Below are 26,659 nucleotides of genomic sequence, written 5' to 3'. Positions count from 1 at the left end.
CAAAGATGGTGAGGGGTCTGGAGACCAAGTCCTATGAGGAAAGGTTGAAGGAGCTGGGCATGTTTAGCCTGAAGAGGAGAAGACTGAGAGGGGATATGATAATTATGTTCAAGTACTTGAGGGGCTGTCATATAGCGGATGGTGCCGAGTTGTTTTCTGTTGCCCAAGAAGGTCGGACCAGAACCAACGGGTTGAAATTAAATCAAAAGAGTTTCTGTCTAGACATTAGGAAGAATTTTCTAACAGAGCGGTTCCTCAGTGGAACAGGCTTATTCAGGAGGCGGTAAGCTCTCCTTCCCTGGAGGTTTTTAAGCAGAGGCTAGATGGCCATCTGTCAGCAATGCTGATTCTGTGTCCTTAGGCAGATGATGAGAGGGAGGGCATCTTGGCCATCTTCTGGTCACTAGGGGTGTGCAGGGGGGGAGGTGGTTGTGAGTTTCCTGCATTGTGCAGGGGGTTGGACTAGATAACCCTGGTGGTCCCTTCCAACTCTATGATTCTATGAGATAAAGAGCTGAGACTGAAGACCTCCTTTATGAGTTTTTCAGTTTAATTACAGTTTATTTTGATTCAGAGGTCACAATGAACAGATGAAACTGCCTTATACTGAATTAGACCCTTGGTCCATCAAAGTCAGTATTGTCTACTCGGACTGACAGTGGCTCTCCAGGGTCTCAGGCAGAGGTCTTTCACATTACCTACCTGCAATGAATTGTGGTTAGACTGAAGCGTTCCCAAACCAGGAAATCTTTAATCTTAGCATTGTAAAAGATGGAGGAGGGAGTGGACAAGCCTTAGAATAAACCAGGCTTGTGGTCGGCATAAACTTTGGAGCCAAATCTGGGCAGAGAGAGCAATTTCTGATATGAGGAAAAATAATTTCCTTATTTATTTGCAGTGGCGTAGCTTTCCAGTAACCAGGTAATCGTGGTGCAAATTAGGATCACTGCAGGTGTAGATAAAGCAGTAGAGATCAGAACCAGCTATATGATAAGGTGAGGCAGTGGCTTTGGAGGGCATCAGCCTCTATTTACCCCCCCCCCAAGCCTGGTGCTAGGAAAAGTTGAAGGCAGCAGGAAAAGAGGAAGACCCAACAAGAGATGCATTGACTCTATAAAGGCAGCCACAACCCTCAATTTGCAAGACCTGAGCAAGGCTGTTAACGATAGGATGTTTTGGAGCACATTGATTCATAGGGTCGCCATGAGTCAGAAACGACTTGATGGCACTTCACACACACACACACACACACACACACACATGCCTGGAGTCAGAACAGCTAACATTCTTTCCCTCCTCATTCCCCAGGCATCTTGGAACAGTGAGGCAAGCCACTGATGCCTGATTGGGACTTCCCATATTCTCAGGAGACACAAAAGTTTGGGAAGCCACTGTTGAGTGTCAGCAGCTTTCCTCATAGTGTTTCAAGAGGTTGGGGGAATGAGGAGGGGAGGCGTCTGGTCTGGACATCAGAGCGAAGAAGGGCAGGGGAGTGGGCTCAGGTAGCAGCTGCTGTTGACTCATCACTAGTTGAGATGGCTTGTGGAATACAACGGTGTGACCTTCTCTTATTGCTTAGGGCCCATCTTCCAGTTGCTCATAGCAGAACAAAGTACCAAAGGTTTCCCTTGCTAAATTAACAACTTAGAATGTGTAGAGGGAAGAAGGTTTTGGAAACCTCTGATCAGTTTTAGAATGGCAAATGTAAGGCTTATTGAAGGTCTTCAATTCACTTAGAGAGCAAAGACAAGTGATTTTTCTCATGTGCAAGCCAGTGGCATGGTTTATATTCCGGAACTCCCATTTTTCTTAATATAGCTATGCTAGGAAGCATATGGGTCAATTTCTGGCATTTGGGCTTTGTGGTTACATAAATCATTTTCTGTAAATGTGTATGATTGTAAGTTGTAACATCCAGTTCTGGTTATTGTGTTTTATGTTTTCTCCAGAAACAAGCCTGAGGCTGTAGAGGTAACATTTGCAGGTAAGGACCATTGTTTTAAACCCAAATAAAAATTAAATGCAAATCCTTGCATTTTATTGGGGCTTTTACTAATAAAGTGAGCACCCTGTCCCCTCTGTTGACCCTGACAGGTATGTGAACTATACAAATGGTAGACCTTGTTCTGGTATTTTGATTGTTCATGGTGAGATGCCCAGTGCTTCTCCTTTTAAGAGATGATAATGGCAGCTGGTTAGGTGCTTTCATCGCTGTCTCAGTGTAGTGTGTTTTGACACAGTAGATACCACTGTTCATATTTCACACTTAAGTTATCGCCTAGTCCAATGCAAAGAATGTCTGTCTCAGGCTTGGGAGCTGCAGGATCTGATCTCTTTTCACTTTTGTTCTCCCATTTTGACCTTGGGTAAGAAGGTCATGATAATGCCGTGGGCTGCAGTGGCATGGCATGGGCAGCGGCTGCCGTTGTAACGCTGTTAACTGTGTCTCTCGTTAGCAATAAGAGGTCTTTGATCCTAGTTCTGCCCTTGTGCTGGTCCTGGGACCCCTAGCGCTGAACGCTTTGGAGTCGCCGCCACAATCCTTGTAAAAAGGTAACGCTTTTTTGTTGTAGGAACAACTAAAATCTCACCAAATAGGAAGCTTTGAGCTTCCCAGAGGGAACTCAGGTTAGCTGTTAAGTGATTGGACCAAATGAGAAGGTATTACACGACTGTTTCTGAGTGTTCAAAACACCAACATGGTCTTTGCCTCAGTGTAGTTCTAGGGATAGGCCGCTGTCACATCTGCCTTTACATGGCAAGTTGCCCCTGCTTCCTGTGGCTCTGAAATTCTGCTCTTTGCTTCATTTAGTTCTCTATGTTCCTTACGTACACCTCCTGGGTTCTAATAAAGCTCCAAGCCTCATGTTTCATCTATGACAAGTTCTAATAATGTAATTTTTCTGACAATATATTTTTCTAAAGCATAGACGTTTTGCTTAATATTGCCACTAGTTCACAGGCTCCGATAATAGTAAGCAGGCTTGAGGGCCAAAGAACTTTTTATGTTTTGTATCAAATTTTTAATAGTCCAATCAGTGACCAGCAAATACACATACAGAGCATAGTAACCTGTACCTACTTTCATGCTACAGGTCTAAAAGATAAGGTTAAAAATGCCAGACATCATAGGCTTAATGATGACCCCTTTATATAGTACATTGAATCACTTATTCTTTTCCTAGCCAGGTATGCTGGATTTTAATAGCTGCGGTGCAGAATTTAGCAGTCTGGAGAGAAACCTGAGGTTTTTTGTCTTTTAATAACAGCTTGGCCAGGGATAAATCCGATCAGCCAGGGAAATTTTCGACCAGTGGAAAAATAAATCTTATACGGACTTCCTGATAATATGGGCATCTAATCAGGACATGTTCTGTGGTTTCAACATCCTCTGACCCGCAGGGGCAGAACCTTTCCTCTATGGGAACCATCTTGAACTTTCCTTCCAGAACCGCTGATGGAAGGACCTGGCATCTGGCAAGAGTAAAGGCTTTCCTATCCTTAATCATTTCCAGATGAGTTAGGTAGGCTGTAGGGGAGACAAGGTATTTCGATTTTTCAGATGACAAAAAAGACAGTGCTCTCCCAAGGTCTGTCTGGCATTCAGTGTTGTTGACCCTGTGTTGCAGAAGGCATGTGGCCTGATCTTTGCCCTGTTCCAAAAGAGATAGTGGAGAGAAGCCCCAGCCCAACCATTTTGTTGAGTACCTCCTTAAGCCACAGGGACTGAAAATTGTCCTGCAGAATCAGTGGCGTCAAGCCTTGGGGATTTAAATTTAATTTAAGCCACGGAATGATGGAGTCAAGGCAGACTCTTGATTCTGCCCTCACCATTCCTGTCTCGTCATATGAGTGCATTAGGCATGCAACAGGGCAAGTGTAAGACTGCTCTCAGGAATTTTGATTGATCTCGCTCAAGTGGAGCAAAGCATGATGAAGGCGGTCCTAACACGGTCCCAAACTACATTTGGGCCAACGTTTTGGCCTGGGATGTTTTGTGCCTATTTTAGAAAGGTCTAAGCTGAAGATATACAGACACTCCTAATCTCTCACATGCTTCCTTCCTAGACTTCGATGGAGTCCTTTACCATATTTCCAATCCAAATGGTGATAAAACAAAAGTTATGGTCAGTATTTCTCTGAAATTCTACAAAGAGCTCCAAGAACATGGTGCTGATGAGGTAAGAATAGACATGTTCTGTTGTATTTTTCCTGAAATTATAAAGCAGACTTCTTCATTGTTCATGTACTTTTTATCAGTGTTGCTTGTCCATTAATACTTGCCCACTTCTTCTTCTTCTACTAATGTTCCAATTCTTGCAGCCCTAATATTACCATTTTAAGTCTGTTCCACTAAAGTAGATCCATCCTTTATCTTGTTTCTTTTTAAGGATTTTCAATAGCTCATATTTTTTGTTTCCTCACACTTCCTTTGCAATAGCAACAACAACAACAAAACCCTCAATGTGCCCGGGGGGTACAGCATATTGCTTGACCTTTAATTTAAAGTTACACTGCTGATTCAGAAACTGACCCCATTCATGAGGACTGAAGGTTACAACCATGATTTAAGATACCACTTTTGACAGAAATTGTCTTAAATTGTCTGGGTCCAGCATATCTCAGTTCCTTCATAGGTTAAACTGCTGTTCACCTTAATGGCTACTTGTTTGACTCTGTCCCCTGTACAAATGGTGCACGGGATGTTCAGTCCTGGACACAATAGAGCCAACAGTGCAAAAGGAACAAACGCAGTCTTGCTTCCATCAATAATTAATGAATTGCTAGTGTACTTCAATAATGGAAGTAGACCAATGTGGTCGATAGCAGCCCTTTGGCTGCTGGCTGGCTGGGATATCCCCACTTGAAGGTTTGAGTTCCACCTCTGAAAAAGAAAGAGGTTTTCAGAGAGTTACTGTGGAAGCAGACTGTGTACTCTGCTTCAAGCAGTCCCTTCAAAGCAACGCATCTTAGTGTGCTTGCATCTAACTTCAGGCTTTAATGTGTGAAGTGGCAAGTTTGGTTCATGTTGAGCTGCAGGTCTGCTACAGAGAACCATTTATGGCAGAAAAAGGCAGTCTGCTCTGTGCCTTGTGGTTGGATCTCTTGGCAGAAAATGTGACTCAGTTCCTGAAACGGGTTTCAGATGTTACATAACTGAATGGAGCTCATACTGCACAGCTTAGCAAGAGGAGATGATGCAATTGGTTACAGCCATGTAGTGAAATAGTTCATAAAACTACTTTGAGTCATTTACAGATGCATATAAAAACTGTGGCCTTTAAAAACCTAGGCGGTAAGGACTAATGTTGATGTCACACAACATTTATAGCACTGCTTGTATTTGTGGAAAGCGGTGTTGGAAGGAGCTGCTTTTTGAATAGGGCAAAGGGGCTGTTTGAACTTCCCCCTTCCTTTTGCCTATTCCAGATTGTTGTTCCTCCTCCCCAGGAATTCCATATGTAGGTCTACTCCTCTGGAATCCAGTGGGTGGAGGGGACACTATTTGAGAAAGAGGTCAAAGGGGGATGGTTATAGGGAAACTGATCTGCTTTGCCCAGAACTGTCTCCTTAGGACTAGCGTTGCATAAAACTGAGTTTAAAAACCCATTATGTGGTCCTATATTCCAGATGAAGTGGTGGAGACGAGGTTAGAGTTTCTGTGCATGCCCTGCCTCTGAAGGAATGGGTGGAGCTAATGTCTGAAAAACTACCCCCCCACACACACACACACATAACCACACTTGTATACACTGAAGTCCTTAGGTACAAGAAGTATATTAGTTGAGCTGTACAGGATAAAGAAGTGTTGTGTTAACGGATGGAAAACCCAGCCCTTTCCTTGTTCACCAGAACCTTTATGAGTGGCCAAGGGGGTATAACTAAAAGCAAAGGAATGGAGCAAATGGAAATTCCGTTGGGCCGGGGGGGTGTGACTGGAGTCTGGAGTCTTCCAGTCTTCCAGTCTTGCACATTGTTGGCATCAAGTGCTACAAGGGAACCAGAGGCAGATGTCTCTTTTCAAGGGTTTTTTGTCCTTCTGTTTTGTATGTGTTGATTAACCCAAGGAGTAACATGCAGAACTGTCTGGCTTCCTGTCCAGACCCAGCACTGGTGATAGGAGCTCCCTCTCCATGACACCTTCCTGCGCTCTTAGCAGCCAGGGGGAAATGGAGTCCACACCGGGAAGCCACTCTCTGGGCACTTTGCAATTCAAACCTTTTCTCTAAAGCAATTGCAAGCTGTTCTTGGAGTAGTAACACGTGGGCAGTCTGCATGTGTCCTGTGGCCAGGCCACTCAGGAGCACAGTTGAGAGGCTGCATTCATGCTTTGTTAGACTGCTACTCAGAGGTAACCAAGTTTTGAAAAGATGATAAATTCCAGCCAGTATTGCGCCACACAAATGCGTCTAATCCTTGATTTGGATCATTTGGAGCACCCCTGCCATTGATACTCCGTTGTGCTGCTCTTTCCTGCCTCCCTCCAGTAGCCCCCCAAGACCTCAGACCTGATGTTAGAGGTAGCAAGACATTTGTGGACAGAAAGCCGTGCAGCCTGGGTGCCACAATGCAAGGGAACTAGACCGGCATCACTGCTGCTCTCACAGAATCTCTTGAATTAGCAGAAACACCCCTGACAGAACAGAATGGCTGTTTTGCTTGGGGTCTCTTCTTCCCAGCAGGCTATGATTTCCAGCATCAGGGTTTGGGTCTTGGGGAACTGCTTGAGTAAAGGGCCAAGGGAAGGAAGGAGCCCAGTCGTGATCATTCTTACATAGGTCACCCACAAGATCCGTTATGTGTTTCCTTTTACACTGAAACAGCTTCAGTGGTCAAACCTTGGCCAAGGCAAGACTTCAGAGTTCCCGTGAACCTAATAAACATTCCACTGAAATCCAGCCTGGGATCAGAGTGCTTGCCTTCTTTTAAGACATTCTGAAAGCCTGTGTGTACAAGCCACTTTTTACAAGATATCAGCCCTTATGTCAGCCACAGTTTTGCTAAGGTGAAAGAGTGATACGAGCTGAATTCATAAATCCTGGCAAGATCATGGGCTTTTTGCTCTCTCTTCCTAAATTAAAGCACCATCACAACAGTGGGAAGTATGTTGCCTGTGTGAAATACATAGCCCCATAGGGAAAACACATAGACCTGTGGATGACTCTAGCGTAGATGTCAGTGGCTGAAGTACTGCGAATTTCTTTGTGTTTGAGAATATTTAAATCTAGAGCGTCAACAAAGGAGGAGACAGCCATGTTTAAGGCCCTAGATGTTTGACTGTGGAAAGTATTGAAGAGTCTGTTACATCTTTAATGCCCAGTTGTATAATCTGGGAGGTCTTGTTACTCTCTTGTCTTTTGGTCGTTGGAGCTCTTGTTAATAATGTATCACTGAAGAAACAATGAAAATCACATTTTGATTCATTGGAATACCACGTGAAGCAAGATGTTGTAGGTGTCAATGCAAAGAACCTGACACAATACAACATATTCTCTTGTACTGTCCACTTTTCACACAGCTTCGATGCAGCTTAATTAGTTCTCTTCCTCAATTTACTACTGCAATGACTACTGGAAACATAGGCCATTTATTGGATGACAAAAGCTTCGAAGTTACCACTCAAGTAGCCGAGTTCCTGGCCAAGGTCCTAAAGGAGGGAGAAAGAAGGAGGGGAACCCTCACTTAATTGTTTTTATAAAATTTACTGATGAACTGTGAATTCATTCCTTTTTTAGATCCATATCTAGTTGTTTTACCTGTTTGTTTTGTTACTGTAAATGCCAATAAAGGTTCTGTATTCTATATTTTGATTCATTGTAGATCCAGTTATATTAACTGCTCACAAGCCAGCTTCCCCTCTAACTCCCTGGGTTATTTTTTGTTTGTTTTTTTAAATGGGGGAGGGAAGCTGTTTCGCTCACATTTGGCTCATCTGCTTTTTTGGGGTGGGTGGGGGTGGAACAGACAAGGCTATTATCAAGCACTGAAATCAGCCTACTTTCGTTAACTTGCCTTCTGTCCAAGTGAGGGTCACAGCTAGTGAATACTGAATAGCTGTGCTACCTTGAACTAAATGATACTGAAACTGGTACCCCAAAGAAGTGCAGCTGACTTAGGGTTTTGATGGTAGTGAGGTGTACTGTCAGATTTCGCTATGCAGTATTATTTCTCCATGTTCCATAGTACCTTCGTCTCTGCAACTGCATCTTGAGGTGCCTGAAAATATTTTTGGGTCTCTGAAAACTGTCTTTGCACATTTGTAGTGATTAGAAAAAAAGCTTAGGGCTTTTCAGAGCAATGCCATAAGGGAAGAGTAGGAAAGGGTTGAGGAAAGCAGATGGGAAGAACAATTAAAGTTCAGCGATTTTCTTTTCTTTTTTTTCTTCCCAGTTGTTGAAGAGAGTGTATGGAAACTACTTGGTAACTCCAGAGTCTGGTAAACCTCAGTTATAATTTGTGCTCTGCTCCTTGTTCTGTTTGCAGTTCCAATGTAATTATTCCCTGCTTTTCAAAAAGAAAAATTACTCTTCCCATTTTCAAGCCAGCTCACAGTTGGCCTCTCCTTGTCACAGTGCTATGTAAAAGCAGCCCCCTCCCCATTGTTCTGCACAGAGAGCTGAGAATACCAGAGCTGTATTTCTCAGCAGCACAAACTATGATTCTGGATCTGCCCCCGAGCAGCCCCCGCTTCTCTAGTGAGGGATTCTTTGTTCTGTGTGAAGACAGGCACTCAGTAGCCCAGAAAACCATGGTTACCTGAGACAATGCTGCTTCCCACTCATTTGTTACAAAGTAAGGGTAGGAACATGCTCTCCATATTGGGGAAAGGAACAGAAATTGTATGGGGGGGCGTGTTTGATATCAAGCTGTTGATTAGAAAATCTGGCTGCTGGGGATCTGGGAAGAAATTAATTTATGAATAACTGATCCCATAGCGCATTTCGGTCTTCAGAAGTGGTGACTGGTCAGAGAGGGGAAAGTTGCAAGGACTATATTATTTCCTCCTCCTAGGTTATAATGTCTCTTTGCTATATGACTTGGAGAACCTTCCTGCCGCCAAAGACTCTATTGTGCACCAAGCGGGCATGCTGAAACGGAACTGCTTTGCCTCTGTCTTTGAGAAGTATTTCAAATTTCAGGAAGAGGGAAAAGATGGAGAGAAGAGAGCAGTCATCCATTACCGGGACGATGAGACAATGTAAGAAATAATTTGTCTTTCATTTCCCCTGTCCCAACATCTGTTTTGAAAAATTGTTTACCGTGTGTCTAAAACATTCACTATGTATTCTGGTGTTAATTGGTGACAGGTTCGTGTGCTTCCTCCAAGGTGGTAAAGGCAACATACATGATTTTGCCTTCTTACATTTTAGCCTTCCAACAACCCTGTGAGGTAGCTTCCCCTTGAAGAGGGTGACTGCCCAAGGTCACCCAAGGAGCTTCATGTCAGAGTTGACATTTCAAGCTAGGTCTCCTTGGATATAGTTCAGCACATGGGCACACTGCACTTGAAGAGTGTTGTTCAAACACAGAGGTGTCCCCATAATTTAGACAATTTATAGGAATATGGAACAATCCATGTGGGCGTAAGGCTTCAGGTTTGAACTGTCACCCAGTTTGCATGTTAAAGGTATAAATTAGTTAAGACTTTGCTTCTCCCAGAACAGTGGTCGGCAAACAGCGGCTCGCCAGCCGCATGCGGCTCTTTGGCACCTTGAGTGCGGCTTTAGAAAGCGCCCTCCTCCTTCTCCTCCCCCCTTTCCCTCCCCTCACAGCGCAGCCGGGTTTTGCACACAGCGCTCGAGGGCTGGCGGTGCCAAAGCGGGCGGCGGCAGCCAATCAGCGGGCGGGATTTTTCGCTCTGGTTTTGGCTGGTGGAGGAGGCCGAGGCGCTGAGGAGGGGCGGACAGCAGGCCGGCCGGGAAGGGAAGGAAGGAAGGAGCCCAGGCGGCGAGGAGGAGGAGGTCGGGCCCCGGGGTGGGGGGGAAGCCATGTTTGATTCATGCACATTTTCCCATCCAGATTCTCAAAACTCTGCATGGGGGGTTATTGGCCATTTATGAATGGGAGGTTTTGCCTTGGATTTGCCACTCGGATGCACATTTTCCCCATCCAGATTCTCAAAACTCAACAATAAGCCCCCCTGCAGAGTTTTGAGAATGCAGATGGGGAAAATGTGCATCTAGAGAGCGGCAAATCCAAGGCAAAACCTCCTGTGCATGAATGGTTGTTAAAAGGCGTTTTGGCTCTCAAAAGAAATCTCAATCATTGTACTGTTGATATTTGGCTCTGTTGACTAATGAGTTTGCCGACCACTGTCCCAGAAAAAGGTGTGAGGCCTATGCACACGCAGTGGCTGCCACGTGGAGGCAACTTTGAATGGTATGCAAGGATTCTGTCTTCATATAAAGCAGATGATCCTGCAGATTGGAGGAATCTCCTTTTTACCACAAGCTTTTGTGGGGTGAGGTTAAAACTGGTAAAGAGCTGAATCATACAGGTTTTGGCTATGTGATGCATAGCAAACCTTAAAAACAAATCCAGTATCCTTTTAGACTCCCTGCGTTGAAGATTTGGAACCCTTATGCTATCTATTTTTCTTCCTTTCTTTCTTCCTTCCTTCCTTCCTTCCTTCCTTCCTTCCTTCCTTCCTTCCTTCCTTCCTTCCTTCCTTCCTTCCTTCCCCTCCTTCCTTCCCCTCCTTCCTTCCCCTCCTTCCTTCCTTCCCCTCCTTCCTTCCCCTCCTTCCTTCCCCTCCTTCCTTCCCCTCCTTCCTCCCCCTCCTTCCTCCCCCTCCTTCCTCCCCCTCCTTCCTTCCCCTCCTTCCTTCCTTCCTTCCTCCCCTCTACTCCTCCCTTCCTTCCTTCCTTCCTTCCTTCCTTCCTTCCTTCCTTCCTTCCTTCCTTCCTTCCTTCCTTCCTTCCTTCCTTCCTTCCTTCCTTCCTTCCTTCCTTCCTTCCCCTCCTTCCTTCCTCTCCTTCCTTCCCCTCCTTCCTTCCCCTCCTTCCTTCCTTCCTTCCTTCCCCTCCTTCCTTCCCCTCCTTCCTTCCCCTCCTTCCCTCCCCTCCTTCCTTCCTTCCTTCCTTCCTTCCTTCTAGGTATGTTGAATCGAAGAAAGACCGTGTCACAGTTGTTTTCAGCACGGTATTTAAGGATGACGACGACGTAGTGATTGGAAAGGTATTCATGCAGGTATGGCAGTTGATGCTCCATAGAGTTTTAATGATTATGACAGGAGATTTCATTCCAGGAGTACCAGTGTTCCCTTGAAGTAAAGTCATCCCACAGGTAGGTATTGAAATCCACTGACATGGCTGGTACCTTGGGGCCTTTGTGTTTCTGATAAGGATATTCTGTTAGGCACCTACAATCACTAAGTGTTACACTTAGGGATTATACTATATACACTATAGCAGGCATGCTAAACATAAGGCCTGGAGACTGGATCCGGTGCCTTGAGAAGTCTTATTCGGCCCATGAGCCAGCTGAGGCAGCTGCCTCCCCCAGTCTCAAGGTGTCATTGAACAAAGACTGCTAAATAAAAGAAAATACTGTAAGAGTGTTATTGTGCTAAGCATGTTTGTATTTTAAGTAAAAAATAAAGTAAAAAATAATATCACTAATTGGCTTTGCCTATGGTTTCTATAAAGCTTGTATTTTCGGTACCTGGCATTAAATTTTATGGCTGGGTACCCAAGGAGCCCTGTGGTGCAGAGTGGTAAGCTGCAGTACTGCAGTCCAAGCTCTGCTCACGACCTAAGTTTGATCCCAATGGAAGTTGGTTTCAGGTAGCCTGCTCAAGGTTGACTCAGCCTTACATCCTTCCGAGGTCGGTAAAATGAGTACCCAGCTTGCTGTGGGTAAAGGGAAAATGACTGGGGAAGGCACTGGCCAACCACCACGTAAAAACAAAGTCTGCCTAGTAAACGTTGGGATGTGACATCACCCCATGGGTCAGGAATGACCTGGTGCTTGCACAGGGGACCTTTACCTTTACCTTACCCAAGGTTGGGTGGAAAAGATAAAATAATATGAGAAATATATATTTTTTATTTTAAGGCACTAAATCAGAATTAAAAACATTAAAAATGATAAAACATGGCATAATAGCATCTCATAAAGTAGATAGACTTATACCACACACCATACGCGGCCCACAGGCCTTCCACAGTGGTCAAATAAAACCCATATAATGCACACACAAGTTTTTACAAATATATCAATATATACAGACAACTGTATTCTAGCCCAGGCCTGCGTGTTGGGTGTCTGAAAAAAATAAAGGATGGTAGCAAATTAGGCTCAGTCCAATAAAAGCCAATTGTATGAGTCTTAATAAAGATGTTCAGGATTATTTATCATAAATTTCAAATGATAAAACCCTCTAGTTGAGTGCCTGCAATTTGTTCTACACTGTAAAACAAGATCAAATAATAGGTTGGCATACCAAATGCAATATTAATAAATCTGGGACAATTTTTTAATATAAATGTACAAATGTATAGTCTACATACCTGGGCTGTATTGAACTTCCATTCAGAATATGTATCAACTTGGTCAAACAGTGTTAACTGTGTTAATAGGATGATGTTAAGCTCTATGATGCAGCACATCACTAATTGAAGTGATGTAATCTCCATGCTCTATGAAGGAGAAGGATAACCAGAACACTCATATTCACAGAGCCAAAGGTTACACAGATGAAATACAGCATAAATAGAAGTAGAACCATGTTAGCCATTAGAGACAAAGACAATCCATATCTTCATTTAAGCCATTTGGAGCCAAAGTTCCCAAAGTATAAATCCAGAACGTTTCTCTTTTCCTTAGGAGACGCTGCTGGCACTTGTTGAACAATCCAAAAGTGGAAGAGTCCTTATCTGTGTGAGCGAAGGTCACGAAGTGCTGACCAGTAGGGCTGACAGCTTTTTTGTTCTGATGCAGCTCTTGTGCTCACAAATATGTATCTTAATTGGTTTTGTTGTCATGCCAACATACATAAGGTTGCAAGGACATTGTATCACATAGATTATGCTACTAGAATTACAATTACAGAGCGCAAGCCTAGGTATTAAACATAAAAGTACTTGGTCTAATTCTGATAAGGGAAGTGGAATATATCACTGAACGGGTAATACTAAGTAAATATTTAATTTTATTGTAAACATTTTATAGTGTTTTATGAACAGATGTATTGCTATATTTTATCATTTTTAATGTTAATTCTTTTGAATATTTGCTTTGCTGATCAATGACTATAATAAATTAAATTTAATTAATTACAAATTGAATTATAGGCATAGTATGTGGGGATCGATTACTGAGGGTGTTGCCAATTTTCTAGTGGATGTGATGAAACTTGCAAGCTCTGATATTTGATTATATTGTTCTTTGTTTTATTTCACTGATTTTATGTTTTATGAACCCTTTTTGTAACAATTGTAATAATTTTTATGCCATTAAAGGTTTATGATGATGATGATGAGTATGTGGGGATCAGAAATCCTTGACATTAGGGACTTGCATTTCCTGAAAGAAGTCCAGCCTACCCCTCTTCCGAAATGGGGGCCTGTTTGTTTTTTTGTTTCTGGCTAATAGTAGTTTTGTTTTGCCTTTTATCAGGAGTTTAAGGAGGGTCGCCGTGCCAGCCACACGGCCCCCCAGGTGCTCTTCAGCCACAGGGAGCCTCCCTTGGAACTCAAAGATACCGATGCAGCAGTGGGAGACAACATCGGATACATCACCTTTGGTGAGTGGATAATGGGGTCAGTTTGACAAGGCTCTGATAGCTGTTTCCCCCCTCACAACCCTGGTTATGAAATGCATAAACATCTCTGTCTTCTATGCAGACCCCTGTTCTGATATTCCAGGAGCCCCAGCAATGCAGTGGAAATGAGCCCTCTGTTGGTTTATCTAAAAAATTTATGCCACTGTCTTTATTAAACAGTGTAATTTCAGTCAGTTGGACAACATAATAAAACACACCAAACAATAAATAATACAGATCAGTAGAAATTGAAACTGCCAAAGACTCATTTGCCGAAAAACCCAGGTAGAATAAAATTTCTTAGAGCACTGACTGATGGGTAACATGCGTTCTCCAGACTGCTTTTGAAGAGCTCTGATTGGAAAGTCTTGCTTAGTTTGTGAGGAAATGAGGGGAAATGTGTTAATCTGAAGTAGTTGTGAAGACAAATGCAATATCCATATGTGACAAAAGTGCAAAGTCCAGAAGTCATGCAACTTGACATTTCCAGTTCATAGCTTGTGATTGCTACCTTAATTATTTTAAGAGCTGATTCAAGGAGTCACTAACCAGGGGTCGGCAAACTCATTAGTCAAAAGAGCCAAATATCAACAGTACAACGATTGAGATTTCTTTTGAGAGCCAAATTTCTTAAACTATATAGGTAGGTACACTGTTTATTAACTTAATAAACTGTAATTGAAGTTTTAAGTCTTAATTAAACTATAGGTACACTGAATAAAACTTGATATCATACTTAATAGTGATCTTATTTATAGATAAAAATTAAATTATAAGTCCCTGCCATTTCCCCCTCCCCATCCGGAGTCCTCGTCTGAAGGCCTGGTCTACCGCCATAAAAGCCTATTGGTAGACCTGGCCTCCGGCTGAGTCCCATTGGGAGGCCAGGTCTACCCATTGGCTTTCTTGGCAGTAGACATGGCCTCGAGAGGCCCATAGAAGCCAATTGGTAGACCTGACCTCTGAAGGGGGACTTTTTCCCCATCCTCGGAGTCCACCGCCAAGAAAGCCAGTGGGTAGACATGTCCTCCCAATGGGACTCAGCCGGAGGCCAGGTCTACCAAAGGAAGCCCGCCCCGCCCAACAGCTGATAGGCGGAGGGGGCAGGAACCGCCAAGCCACCCGCCCAGCAATCGCGCGGCTAGAGGGGAGGGGAGGCTTTAGCCTCCCAACCATTGAGGGCAAGGGAAAGGGGGACCCGGCCATTCTCCATGGCGGGGGGGAAGAGACAGCGCACCCACTCGCCCGCTCTCTCTCTCTCTCAGGCGCGCCGGCTCCACAGCCTGGCTGCCGGCGCAAACGGGCGCAAGAGCAGGGGCTCCAAACCAAGTTCAGAGAGCCACACTCAATGGGCCAAAGAGCCGCATTCGGCTCTGGAGCCACAGTTTTGAGACCCCTACACTAACCTATACAAATAAGGTCTGGCTCTCTTGACCTGGGTCGGTCACAGTATGCCTCTTGGTGCTCAACAAGCAGCTGTTCAGGGAATGATTGTCTTGGTCCTGAAGGAGATTATGGGAAGTACATTTACATTATCAATGTTGACCCCTTACTGAAAACATGCAGATTAAGAATTCTGAAACTTTGTTTATATGTGGACACAAGGTAGGAATATTTGGTGACAGAAGCTGCTGTGGGCTCTACTTTTTCCATTAATTGCCAAGATTTGAATTAATCATGATCAAGATCCTTGCTGTTAATTATTCCTCATATGTGCATGTGTGTAAAACATTCTTATTTTATTTATTTATTATTAAATATATACCTCGCACTGCCTGGCTCAGGGGAGCTTCTAACAGGTAATTTGATACGCATAAAACTCACAATTATACCAGTGTTAAAACATACAGTAAAAGCTTAAAACCCCAGTTGACAACATGGCGCTCTATCTCAATGGCCAGCTCCTATGAATTTCCTCACCAAGGAGGTTTGCCAAGGTGTTAATCAGATTGCCAATCACCTCCATGCCCTTCGGCCTAAGCTGGGGAAGACACCAACAATGGATGCTGAGTTGCATTTCTCTCATACATGGTTTAGGTTTTTCTGAGATTTTGCTGAAGGGTACACCTAGTGCTTGGTATACTATACCTGTGTTATTTTCCCAGTGGTCAAAAGTGAGTGTGAGGTTCTCCAGCCAACCTCGGCAATCCCAAAAAGTCACTCGCTCAGACAGGCAGGTCAAAAGCAGGTAAACGTTTATTCCGGAGCCGCAGGATACAGCATGAGCAATCCACAGTTTCAAAGCTGCTAATGACCACTCAACCTACAAAGCATAACTTTAAGCACAAAGCAAGCTGCCTGGGAATCGGGAGATAACAAGCCTGGTGAGAAGCAGGGAGTAAAGGGAGGGAAGGGAAGCAGGGAGTGAGCTCAGCCATAATACCTTAGTTGCCCGCTGAAAGCTCAAGGACGCGCAGGAGGGCGAGCGGGGACCATCTGGGCAGCGTAAGAAAATGAAACCAAATAAATACTGAAACAGTTCTGGGCCTAACTCATGTCAAGAGCCTGCCTGACCGGCACAGCTGCTGACATTGAGCTCAGATCGTCTGGTTCTGCTGAAATAGACCCATGAAAAAACAATAACTGCTTGCTCTAAAGCAAGGATTTGAAAGGTGTAAGCTAATTGCTGTTCTCATACTGCTTCACATAAACCCAGTAACATACTTTCAGTCCCAGGTAATTCATTTTAACTACTGAACCAACAGCTGCTCAGCACAGCTGTTCAGCCAAAGGTCTCCAGCCGTTGAACAGTGGAGGGAAGATATTCCCAAACAGGCCTGTGGTTATCTAAGAACTATTATTTGGCTCAGAAAACATGCCTTCCCCTGAGAGATTTTACACCTTGAGAAGAGGATGAGAAACTCCATCCTATCAATGACCTTCTCCCGGCTGCTGCATAACTTTAGCAGATCTTATTGTTTATGAGTCATTGCCAAGAGATCTTTGTGATGAACCCTGGAGGTAGGGAAGATGACAGTCTGCTAACCAAGAGGAATTTCAACATACAGTTGTTAGGGAGAGATACCATCTGTGCAACTAGATCCTTGTGAGGACCATTTCCTGGCATTGGATTAGTGAGAATGACATTCATTCCATAGTTGTTTAGAAGCAGCATAACAGCTCTTCTTTGTGCAGGAGACTCCATGCCAGTGCAGTTAAATGTTTGCTTTCTCTAGCTGTCTGACAGCACTAGGGTGATGGTTATTGAGAAATTCTACCAAGCTATGTTGAAAGAAGGTTCTTCATGGAGGATCAAGATAAGAGAATGTTTCACTGATGACATCCAGGGAATGACTAGAAAAGCTGTGAATTCCTGGGCTAGCATTAAAGAAGAGTTGGTATTTGTATGCCTATTTTCTCTACTTTTTATGGAGAATCAAACAAGTTTACAATCTCCTTCCCTTCCTCCCCCCACAACAGACACCTTGAGAGGTAGCTGAGGCTGAGAGAGCTCTCAGAGACTAGCCCAAGGTCACCCAGCAGGTGTCATGTGTAGGAGTGGGAAAACCAGCCCAGTTCACCAGATTAGTATCCACCATTCATGTGGAGGAATGGGGACTCAAACCCGGTTCTGCAGATTAGAGTCCACCCCTCTTAACCACTACACCATGCTGGCTCTCTGCAAGGAGACCTGTAAGGTTGTAGCAGACCTCACATTAATTCTGATGTGCTGCTGTCTGGAGGGGGCCTTTGTCCTTCCATAGAGGCGCCTGTATATTCATGCTGCACATGGTGTCTGACCCTGGGATTGTGGGTGCAATGAGTGTAACCTTGCAATGATTGTTTATTCCCTACCAATCTTTATCTTGTTTGCAGTGCTGTTTCCCCGCCACACCAGTGCTGCTGCCAGAGACAACACCATCAATTTGATTCACACATTCCGGGACTACCTGCACTATCACATCAAATGCTCCAAGGTACAGGAAGGGTATCAGTGAAGGGCCCCACTAATTGCCAGTAGAGTAGAGGAGTCCCGTATTGTTTGGGGGAAGGAGATACTATCTGAAGGTTTGATATGTAGAATTTATTTTTCCTTCCTATGCATAGAATGACTTTGTAACATTTACCTGCCCAATTCTTGCCCTTGCATCCATGAGGCATTGCTTCAGTGAGTTCCTCCTCCCACCCTTACGGTGGTCTCTAATTTCCCCCCCAAAAATGGTTGACTGGGAAGATTGGCAGCAAGTGCATTTTGTCCTGTCACGCAAAAGATTGCATGTCTTCAATGAGGTTTTTGAATAAATACCTGTAAATGGCACATAAGCAGTGGCAGATCATGTAATGCAGTGGAGAAAAATCTTTAAAGGAGTTATAAAGTGAGCCAAGTATGTCCCTTGTCCTAGCATCTCCTACCTTCTATTTCCCTTTTTCTAATTTATCAGAATGTGAAGAGTGATTGGTTAAGCTAAAGGACACACTTCAGTTGTGATGGGCTGCCAATGTTCCAGCTTCTCCCGGCAGGCCCTCACGTAGATTACGCTTGATATTGCTCACAATTTTAGAGTGGACAGGTAGAATGTGAATTTCAGAGTGCTAAGGAGTATCCTTCAGCTGCTTTTTCCCCCCTTCTAAAAATAAAATACAGGCTTACATTCACACGCGCATGAGAGCAAAAACCTCAGACTTCCTCAAAGTGCTGAACCGTGCCCGGCCAGATGCAGAAAAGAAGGAAATGAAAACAATCACGTGAGTATCTAAGGGACAGCTTTCTTTCCTTGGTTTGTGGCTTGTAAGAACAGAACGCACTGGAGAATTTAGCGTTGCTGTCAAAACCACAGTGCCAACAGATAATAGGGTTGACTGTATACTGCAAAAAAAGTTCTTTGCTCAGAATAAATTGTGGCCTGGAAATTTGTAAAGATGTGGTGGCCCTTAACTATGTATCAGACACCCCGTAAGTCTCTGTCACTCGCCCCAAAGCATTTGTGAGGTAGTTCCTCCAGGGGCTGAGTTGGTGCAACCTCTGATGGGCCACTTCATACCATCCAGTGCTGCTAACATATGTGACAGGGTAGCCACTTTCTGGCTGGGGCATCATGTTAACGCCTGAGACTGTTTTTACTGTGGTGACCTGGGAGACAGGCTAAGCTGCTGAAGTACATACAGTAAGGCTGAAAGTCTTCCGTTTCTGATACAGGTGGGAGGGCTGGTTGAAGCCCAACAAGGGGTCCCAAAGGCTAAAAGAAAGTCCAGTTTTAGATGCCTTGTGGTTTGCACTGAGAAATGGTTGACCTTTACCCAGAGCTCAGCAGAAATGTCATCTCTGAAAGGGCTACTTATTTTCTCAGACTAGTGCAGGATCTGTCTTAGGCAGCCCTTGGTTCCAGTATGATTTATCCACAAATGAATAGGGATAACATTGGGGGTCAGAGGAACAGATACGACATATTTCTGGTTAGGGATAAACTTAGAAGCTTATGTCAGTTTTCAGCAAAAATAGACCTGCCTGTTTTCTCTGCCTGGTCCTGGCTGCCTTTCACCCCTTGTTTTGCAAATGGACAAGTTCCAGATTTAGGCTTGATCTACTTATACAGCAGGAAGAGGCAGCAGGAAGATTGGTTGCATTTCAAATTACAAGCAGGGAATGGCACTTCTCATAAGTTCCCCTGCATTAATAATTTCCTATAAGTAGAAAACAAGCACAGCACGCCGAGTGCACGGCTAGAACGTTTCTTCCAGATGGGCTGTTTTTGCATATTTGTGGGGAGCTTTTACATAGGCAGGCATTTAAAAATATGCCCCCCCACCTGCAGTTTGAAGTGGTACAACCCATTGTATCACTTCACTCTGCTGCATGTATAGACCAGGTTTAAGGGAGGGATTGGTGAGGAGGTGGGTATGGATTCTTGCAAGTCTCCTTAACTAAATTGTGAACTTATCTAGACAGATATTATTGGAAGAAATAGGCAAAAAGCATGCAATCAGAAAACTTAATCTTATGGTAGGGAATGAATCCATATAATAGGCCCATTTGCATGAATAGTTGCGGTTTGCGTTCTTTGGATTTATAAATTTGGGTGGGGGAGAGAAGGACCCTACAGATGAATGAAGGATGAAACACTTGGGGCACTGCGCTAAGTGGGCCGTGTATATTGGGGCTGGGAAGTGGGAAGGCCGTAGGGTAGCAGAACCTCCCTAAAGATTGCCTTCTGAATTCCTGCCAGGGGGAAGACCTTTGCATCTCGTTAACAGCCGCAACGAGGTGGAGTCAGGCATCTGTGGCAGAAGGCTGGCGTACCGGCTACCTGATAATCGTAGCTTTTAAATGTTGCACCTCTGGGCTCTTAAGGAAAGAAATCCAATCGGGTTCTGTTTTCTACACAAGTTTGGGAAGTGATCTGCAAAACCGAGCTGTGCTTGCCAGGACTTAATACTTCAAACAGACAAAAAACGAACCTTAATTCCATTTTGATCAACTTTACTTTCTTTCCTTTTTTTCCCCCTCCCCTTTTTCAAGCTGTTTCGCTTTGCAATATGTTTACTGGTAATGAGTTGCAGTATTTCTTATGAGAATAATGCAATATTAACTTGTTTTTTCTTCTGAGTATTTGAGTTCATAACTCCTGTATCTGAAGAAATATTGTTGGGATTCATTAATAAAGGAGATCTTTCTATCTTAACCGTCATGTTTTATTGGTAGTCATTAGATTTGCATTATTAGTTAGGATTGCATTCAGTCAGAACAAGGTATATGGGAAAGAGCAGGAACACAAAGGATAGGATGTGATAGAGGTATAGGTGGGTTGAATCCCACAGACCCATTTTGCTCACAGTAGGACTTCTTCCCCTCACATATGAAGCTGTAGCTTCCTTGCAGCAGGAAAATGTGCTGCTATTAGCAGAAAGGATATGTGGGAACCAACCCTACATTCGACTCCCAGGCTCTTCTAACAGGGCCTTTTCAGGTTCACTTCTCAGACAAAAAATAATCTTTTGGAACTTTGAAACACAATTAATTTGTCACTTTTATTGGACAAGAAAAAACAAACCAAATACATTTGAAAATAAAAATGCTTTCTTCTGGATTGTAACTGCTTTCACTAGGATATAAATTATGTTTTATATATAGCACTAGCATGCTATATGAACTGAGAAGAGAGAAAAGGTAATTCATGTTTGCTTCTAGCTGCTGAATTGTGCTGAAACAACTTTAAAGTGTTCATCAGAAAATTAAGACTTAAAATCAGTGAAGGAAAACGAGGGGATATGAAATTGGTTTTCATGCCTCATTTTCCCATCTTAAACTTTTGACTGGATGATTCTAAGATGCTGCAGTTAAGCATTTTGTTTCCCTGCAGTCTTTCTTTTTCTAGTTCTGATGACATGGCCCTTCAGTTTTTTAGTGAAGTGGTGGAAGTACCTGTATGAGCACATGTTGAAAGATGTGTGATACATTTTAATGAACTGGACGGCTTCGTCATATAAAATATCATGTTTGCATGTGAGAAGATAGTACATCTGGTAAGATGGATGCTTTTGTACCCCTGTGCAATCAATGGACTGTAGCAAGACCATTCTATGTAGAATACTAGAATTGTGGGTCTTGAAAAAAATATATAGGAAGAAATTAGGGTCAGGGGATACCAAGGGAGACACACATACATTCAATCTCTGTGTTCAGCTTTGCCTTTTAATATGAGCCCTGACTGACCACAGTGAGCTATGTAAACAAATTTCAGGATAAGACATCTGGAGTTGTTTAAATATGACTTTATTCATTCACTAGTAGAAACCAGACCGGGCCGCTCTCCAACCCCCAGCGGAAATAGGCCGGGGGAGGCGAGGGCCCGGCCCTTGCGAAGCCCCCTCCCCGCGCTCGGCTGCCAGAGGAGGAGGAGGGGGCGGCGGTGCCATGCCTCTGCCAGGAGGGTCTGCCGTGAGCAGCGCCCGCTCCCGAGCGGAGCCAGCATGGCAGGAAGGGGCCAGGCCGGCCGTTTGAACACCGGGCGTGCAGGCAAGCTCCCGGAGCCGCGGAAAGGAAGGTGGCCGCAGCGGGGCGACGGGCGAGCTCCCGGGCCAGCGCTTCCATGTGGCGCAGCCGCCTCTGCCCTGCTGGGGCTGCGTCTCTGCGGGGGACTGAGGCTTGGGAGGGGTGGTCGGTCCAGTGGGCCGCTTGCCCTGTGGGGCGTGGATGCTGGCGGGCAGGCAAGCGCGGGCCAGCCCCTTGCTGGGGGACCGACCTCCCGCTCCTAGCTGGTGCCGGTGCCTCGGGCCCCCTAGTGCCATGACAGCCTCCCTCCTGCATGGCAAGCCCTCCCCCGCGTCCCAGGAAAGCCCCCTGCCTTGCCCGGCGCGGCCACGAGGGTCCCGGCGCTTCCCGGCCTGGCCCTGAGCTCTGCCAACCCAGGCCCCGTGCTGGTGCTGCAGGGGAGGGGGAGGGCGCCCTCCCGGTGAGGGCGGGCAGGGGGGAGCAAATAGGATGGTGGCTCTCAAAAGAAATCTCAGTCGTTCTACTCTTGATATTTGGCTCTTTTGACTAATGAGTTTGTCGACCACTGGTTTAGAGGGAAACCAGAGCAAACAAAAACAAAGCTGTTGTCATCCGTGAGAGTGAAATGCACTCAGGCACGGACCTTCCTCCCAGTCAGGGGGAAACAGTATTGTGGGTGGTAACAGACTTATTTTCCAAGCAAGTACATTTTATCCCCTGTTCAGGTTTGCCTTCTGCCCAAAAGTTGGCACGCATGTTCGTTACACTCGTGATGAAACATCATGGTGATGAAACATCATGGTTTGCCAAGTAAGGGGATTTCCGACAGAGGAGTACAATTTGTAGCTCAATTCTGGAGGGCCTTCCTGAAATTTATGGGGGTGGAACAAGGTTTGTCGTCAGCCTACCATTCTCAAACGGATGGACAAACAGAAAGAGTCAATGCTGTGATCAAATGTTATTTATGGTGTTATGTGAATTACCATCAAGACAATTGGGCTGATTTGTTACCTTTTGCTGAATATGCTTACAATAATGCTCCCCATTCATCCACAGGGTTCAGCCCCTTTCGGGTAGTATATGGCAGGGAATTTGGATCTTTTGGAAATGCATCCCTGTCCCCAGAGGTGGAGGGTGCAGAGAACATCCAAGACTGGGTACACATAGTACAAACTACCTGGCCTTGGCTCCAGAAAAACTTGGAACAAGCCAAAAACAAGTATAAGGAGCAAGCGGATAAACATCGTTCACCAGGGTGGGATCTAAAGGTGGGGGATCAAGTGTATCTGTCCACAAAAAATCTGCAATCCCTGCGGCCAAGTAAGAAACTTAGTGAACGGTATGTAGGTCCCTATCCTATCACTAGGGTGATCAATGAAGTCGCTGTGGAGTTAGTGCTTCCTAAAGCACTTAGGGGGATGCATCCAGTGTTTCATGTCAGTCTCCTCAAACCCTACACGGCAGCCCCGCACTTCCATCCCGAGCCTGAGCCGGAAGTGCCTACTGTGGGGGGGGGGGGGAGATGCATCTGGAAGTGTCTAAAATTCTCGACTCCAAACTGAAACGGGGAAAGTTGTTTTATTTGGTTCGGTGGAAACATCTGGGACCGGTCCATGATGAGTAGGTGGCAGTCCCTCATGTTGCAGCTCCTCGGCTGGTTCGTGAGTTTCACAGTGCCTACCCTCTAAAACCCCAACCGGATGGAGGAGGGGGGTCTTAAGGGGGACAGAATGTCAGAGGTTGCCTTTCAGAGCTTGCCTTTTGATTGTTGCCTAATGTCAGAGGTTGCCTTTTGGTTCTTCACTGAATGTCTTCTGAGTCCTTGCCTAGCCATGCTTGGGCTGGCCCGTACAAGTGGTCAGGCTCCTGACATGAGTTAGGCCAGTGTTCACATTTTTGCTTTGATGTTCATTTGCTCTGTTATTCCCACTCCCTGTTCCATTCCCCCCTCCCTTGCCTTGGCCTTGAGCGGCTAACAAGCAGCACCGTGTTTAGGCTCCGTCTTCCTCCTTCCTGCCAAACACCATTATCTAGTCATTTCCCAGGCCGTTTGAAACTGCACCTGTGATGTAATCATGCTTTTAAGTTATGCCTTAGCAGCTTTGAACCTGCAAGTTACCTTAGCTGTACCTGTTGCTTCTTCAGTAAAGTTTACCTGCTTCTGACTTGACAGTCTGAGCGAGTGGCTTTTTGGGAATTGCCCAGGTTGGCTGGAGAACCTGACAGAACCCCCTGTAGAAATTCGCAAACTGGAGAAATCGTTGAACCTGTTTACGGGTTGAGGGTGGTTCCCAACTGGTTACGGCTTGTATCTTTTCTGGGTCCATTGTCAGTCCTTGATGCGAAATTATATAGCCCAGAAAAGTCAACTGTTTTTGGTGGAATTCACATTTGGACACCTTAGCATAGAGTTGATTGTCTCTTAAGATGTTGCAATACTTCCCTAACCAGGGCAACGTGCTCTTCCACGGTCTTAGAGTAAATAAGGATGTCATCTAAGTAAACCACCACTCCTTTATACAACAAGTCATGTAGAATCTCATTAATGAGTTGCATGAAGACCCCCAGAGCCCCCTTTAATCCGAAAGGCATCACTAAAAATTCAAACATCCCGAAACAACTGGAAAATGTTGTGAGTGGTTCGTCCCCTTCTCTGACTCTGATTCTATAATAGGCTTCGACCAGGTCCAATTTAGTAAAAATTTGTCCTTTTAACTGTCCCAAGAGATTGGAGATTAGAGGAATGGGGTAGGCATTGGTTTGGGTGACTGCATTGAGTTTCCGAAAGTCAATGCACAAGCGCAAGTCACCAGTTTTTTTGCGTACGAAGAAAGCGGGAGCTGAATACGGAGCGGTAGAGGGTCGGATAAAACCTCGAACCAGATTCTTGTCCAAGAACTCACGGAGCACTGTTCTCTCAGAAGCGCTCATGGGATAAATCTTGCTTTACGGCAGTTTTCCCTCCCCCACCACCTCAATAGCACAGTCAGACCTGCGGTGTGGGGGGATAGCACATCACACTCTTGTACGTTAAAGACATCCGCAAAATCCTGATATTCGGCAGGTAGTTGGGATGGCCCGGGGGTGTCCGAAACCAAGGCAGGGGTCAACGGGAGTACGGTTTTGACAGCTACTTCGTACCGATGTTTGCAACCAGGGCTGGAAAATGACAAAGTCTCGGCCCCCCAGTCAATGGAGGGGCTGTGTCCCCTCAGCCAGTTAATTCCCAACACCACAGCATATCGTATATTGGTTTATAGACAGTATAGGACTTCATGATAGCAGGAAACTGAACATAGGAATGTTGGTTTGTGGCTTGAGCTTTACAGATAACATTGTCTTCACATTGTCTTCATGTTGCAGTTCTGGCTCAATAGAAAACACTTTCCATGTGTTATCCTGTGTCTACCAGGACTTGCTTCTCCAATAGCCAATGGCACATAGGCCTGTTGCTGTGCCGTCGCCTGTGTGGTCATATCTTTCCTTTTGACAGAGCCTGTTTGATGTAGTAATAATTGTCTTCACCCTAAACTCTTCTACTGATAAAATTATGAATCTATAAATAGAAATAAAGACAAGAGCAGCTGAGGGAAAGACTGAATGAACATGCTGGACAAAATGAACATGAATGAACATGCTGGACAAAAAAAAAAAATAACAGGCTTGTGTCCTGGGTGTGATTCTCTGCTTTGTTTGTTAAAATGCTATGATGGCTCAGTTAAAAATGAATCCCTGAGATTGGGAGGAAATGCAGCTCGGCAGATTTCACACACACACACACACACACACACACACTGTCAGGAGCAAGCCAGGGGGATGGTATGCGGTAGTGCGATTGTGCTGCTCCCAGGTGCTGTTGTGCTGTTCTGTTCAAGGCCAATCTGTGCCCCGTGTTTAGTCTTCATAAATTCCCATACTGTGGGAATTGCCAAGTGCTCCTTCCTGCCTCTGGGAGGGGGGTTGTCCAGGTTACCAGTTATCTCCTGTTGCTTTTCCATATATGCTCTGCACCTTGCCTTTGCCCCTTACTAGTCTCCTTTTGAATATGGCGTCTGAAACTTGTTGATTCTAACCAAATAAAACTGCTTTCGTGGACTTGCCCTCTTCTGGAATCTGTTTATGGTTTTGCTGCAGGGCTAGAGCTTACATTAGGACACTAGTCTTACTTATTGCCTTTGGCTAGAGCCCTGGAGAGTTCGCCTGGACATACGTCTCCTCGGCTTCGGATGCAGGACGAGCTCCCCGAAGACCCCGACTTACTGCATGCCGTCTTGGAGGAGACGCTGCAAACTGACGCAAAGGCCACCCTGCTGCTTGGCCTGGTGATTGATCAGTGGTGTCGCCTGGCAGCAACGACCCCCTGGAGGACCCAGGATGCTGATCTGCGTGCCTGCGACAACCTTTTGGGACTGGATACTTTGCTGGAGGAGACCCGGTTGGTGCAAGAGGACTTTACTCTGCTAACTCGGTTATTGGCTGAGCTTACGCTCCGCGGGGCGCAACAGGAGTTGGCGGCCCCAATCCAGGGGCTCGAGCCCCATTCCCCAATGGCGGGGGCTCGGGAGGGAGATGTTCCGCAAACCGTTCTGGATCCCACCTTATGCCACAGGGAAGCACAGAGCGTTGCCGCCCGGACAGTCCTGGCCCTCATGGATTTACCGCCGCCACGGCAACGGCAGCTGATGTCGAGAAGGTACTAAACTCTGAGTTTGGTCCTTCCTCCATGGATCTTGCTCAACAGGTCCAACCGCTGTTGGGCCAACACAAGAAGATCCTAACGCTCTTGGAACAAGCGCTCTTGGAAGTGCCACGGCCGCCAAACTCGAGGCGGACTGCGCGCTTGCTGACCAGAGGCGGGCGGAGGAACAATTGTTGGCAGATGCGGCCGCCGCGCGGGCGACGGCAGGACCGGGAGCACAGTCGAAAGTTTGCAGGGGATTGGACTGGTCTCTCCCCTCATGGTC

At 45.3% G+C, this 26,659-nt stretch overlaps 1 protein-coding gene across 1 annotated transcript in view; it reads left to right on the top strand.

The window, feature by feature from the left end:
- ARPC2 (actin related protein 2/3 complex subunit 2) overlaps positions 1–20,385 on the top strand; it is a 31,877-nt gene extending 11,492 nt beyond the window's left edge. Inside the window, exons 2-10 of the mRNA XM_056861098.1 lie at positions 1,950–1,984; positions 4,069–4,181; positions 8,392–8,437; positions 9,013–9,199; positions 11,097–11,190; positions 13,621–13,747; positions 17,582–17,682; positions 18,351–18,451; positions 19,930–20,385. Coding sequence (XP_056717076.1) covers positions 1,950–1,984; positions 4,069–4,181; positions 8,392–8,437; positions 9,013–9,199; positions 11,097–11,190; positions 13,621–13,747; positions 17,582–17,682; positions 18,351–18,451; positions 19,930–19,954 — 829 coding nt within the window. The 3' untranslated portion in view covers positions 19,955–20,385. The remainder of the gene's footprint in view (positions 1–1,949; positions 1,985–4,068; positions 4,182–8,391; positions 8,438–9,012; positions 9,200–11,096; positions 11,191–13,620; positions 13,748–17,581; positions 17,683–18,350; positions 18,452–19,929) is intronic.
- The last annotated feature ends 6,274 nt before the right edge of the window (positions 20,386–26,659 follow it).

Source organism: Euleptes europaea, chromosome 15 (genome assembly GCF_029931775.1).
Source record: "Euleptes europaea isolate rEulEur1 chromosome 15, rEulEur1.hap1, whole genome shotgun sequence".
Lineage (NCBI taxonomy): Eukaryota > Metazoa > Chordata > Lepidosauria > Squamata > Sphaerodactylidae > Euleptes > Euleptes europaea.
The sequence above is the reverse complement of the archived record's forward strand: the minus strand, read 5'-3'. Positions and strand labels throughout refer to the sequence as shown.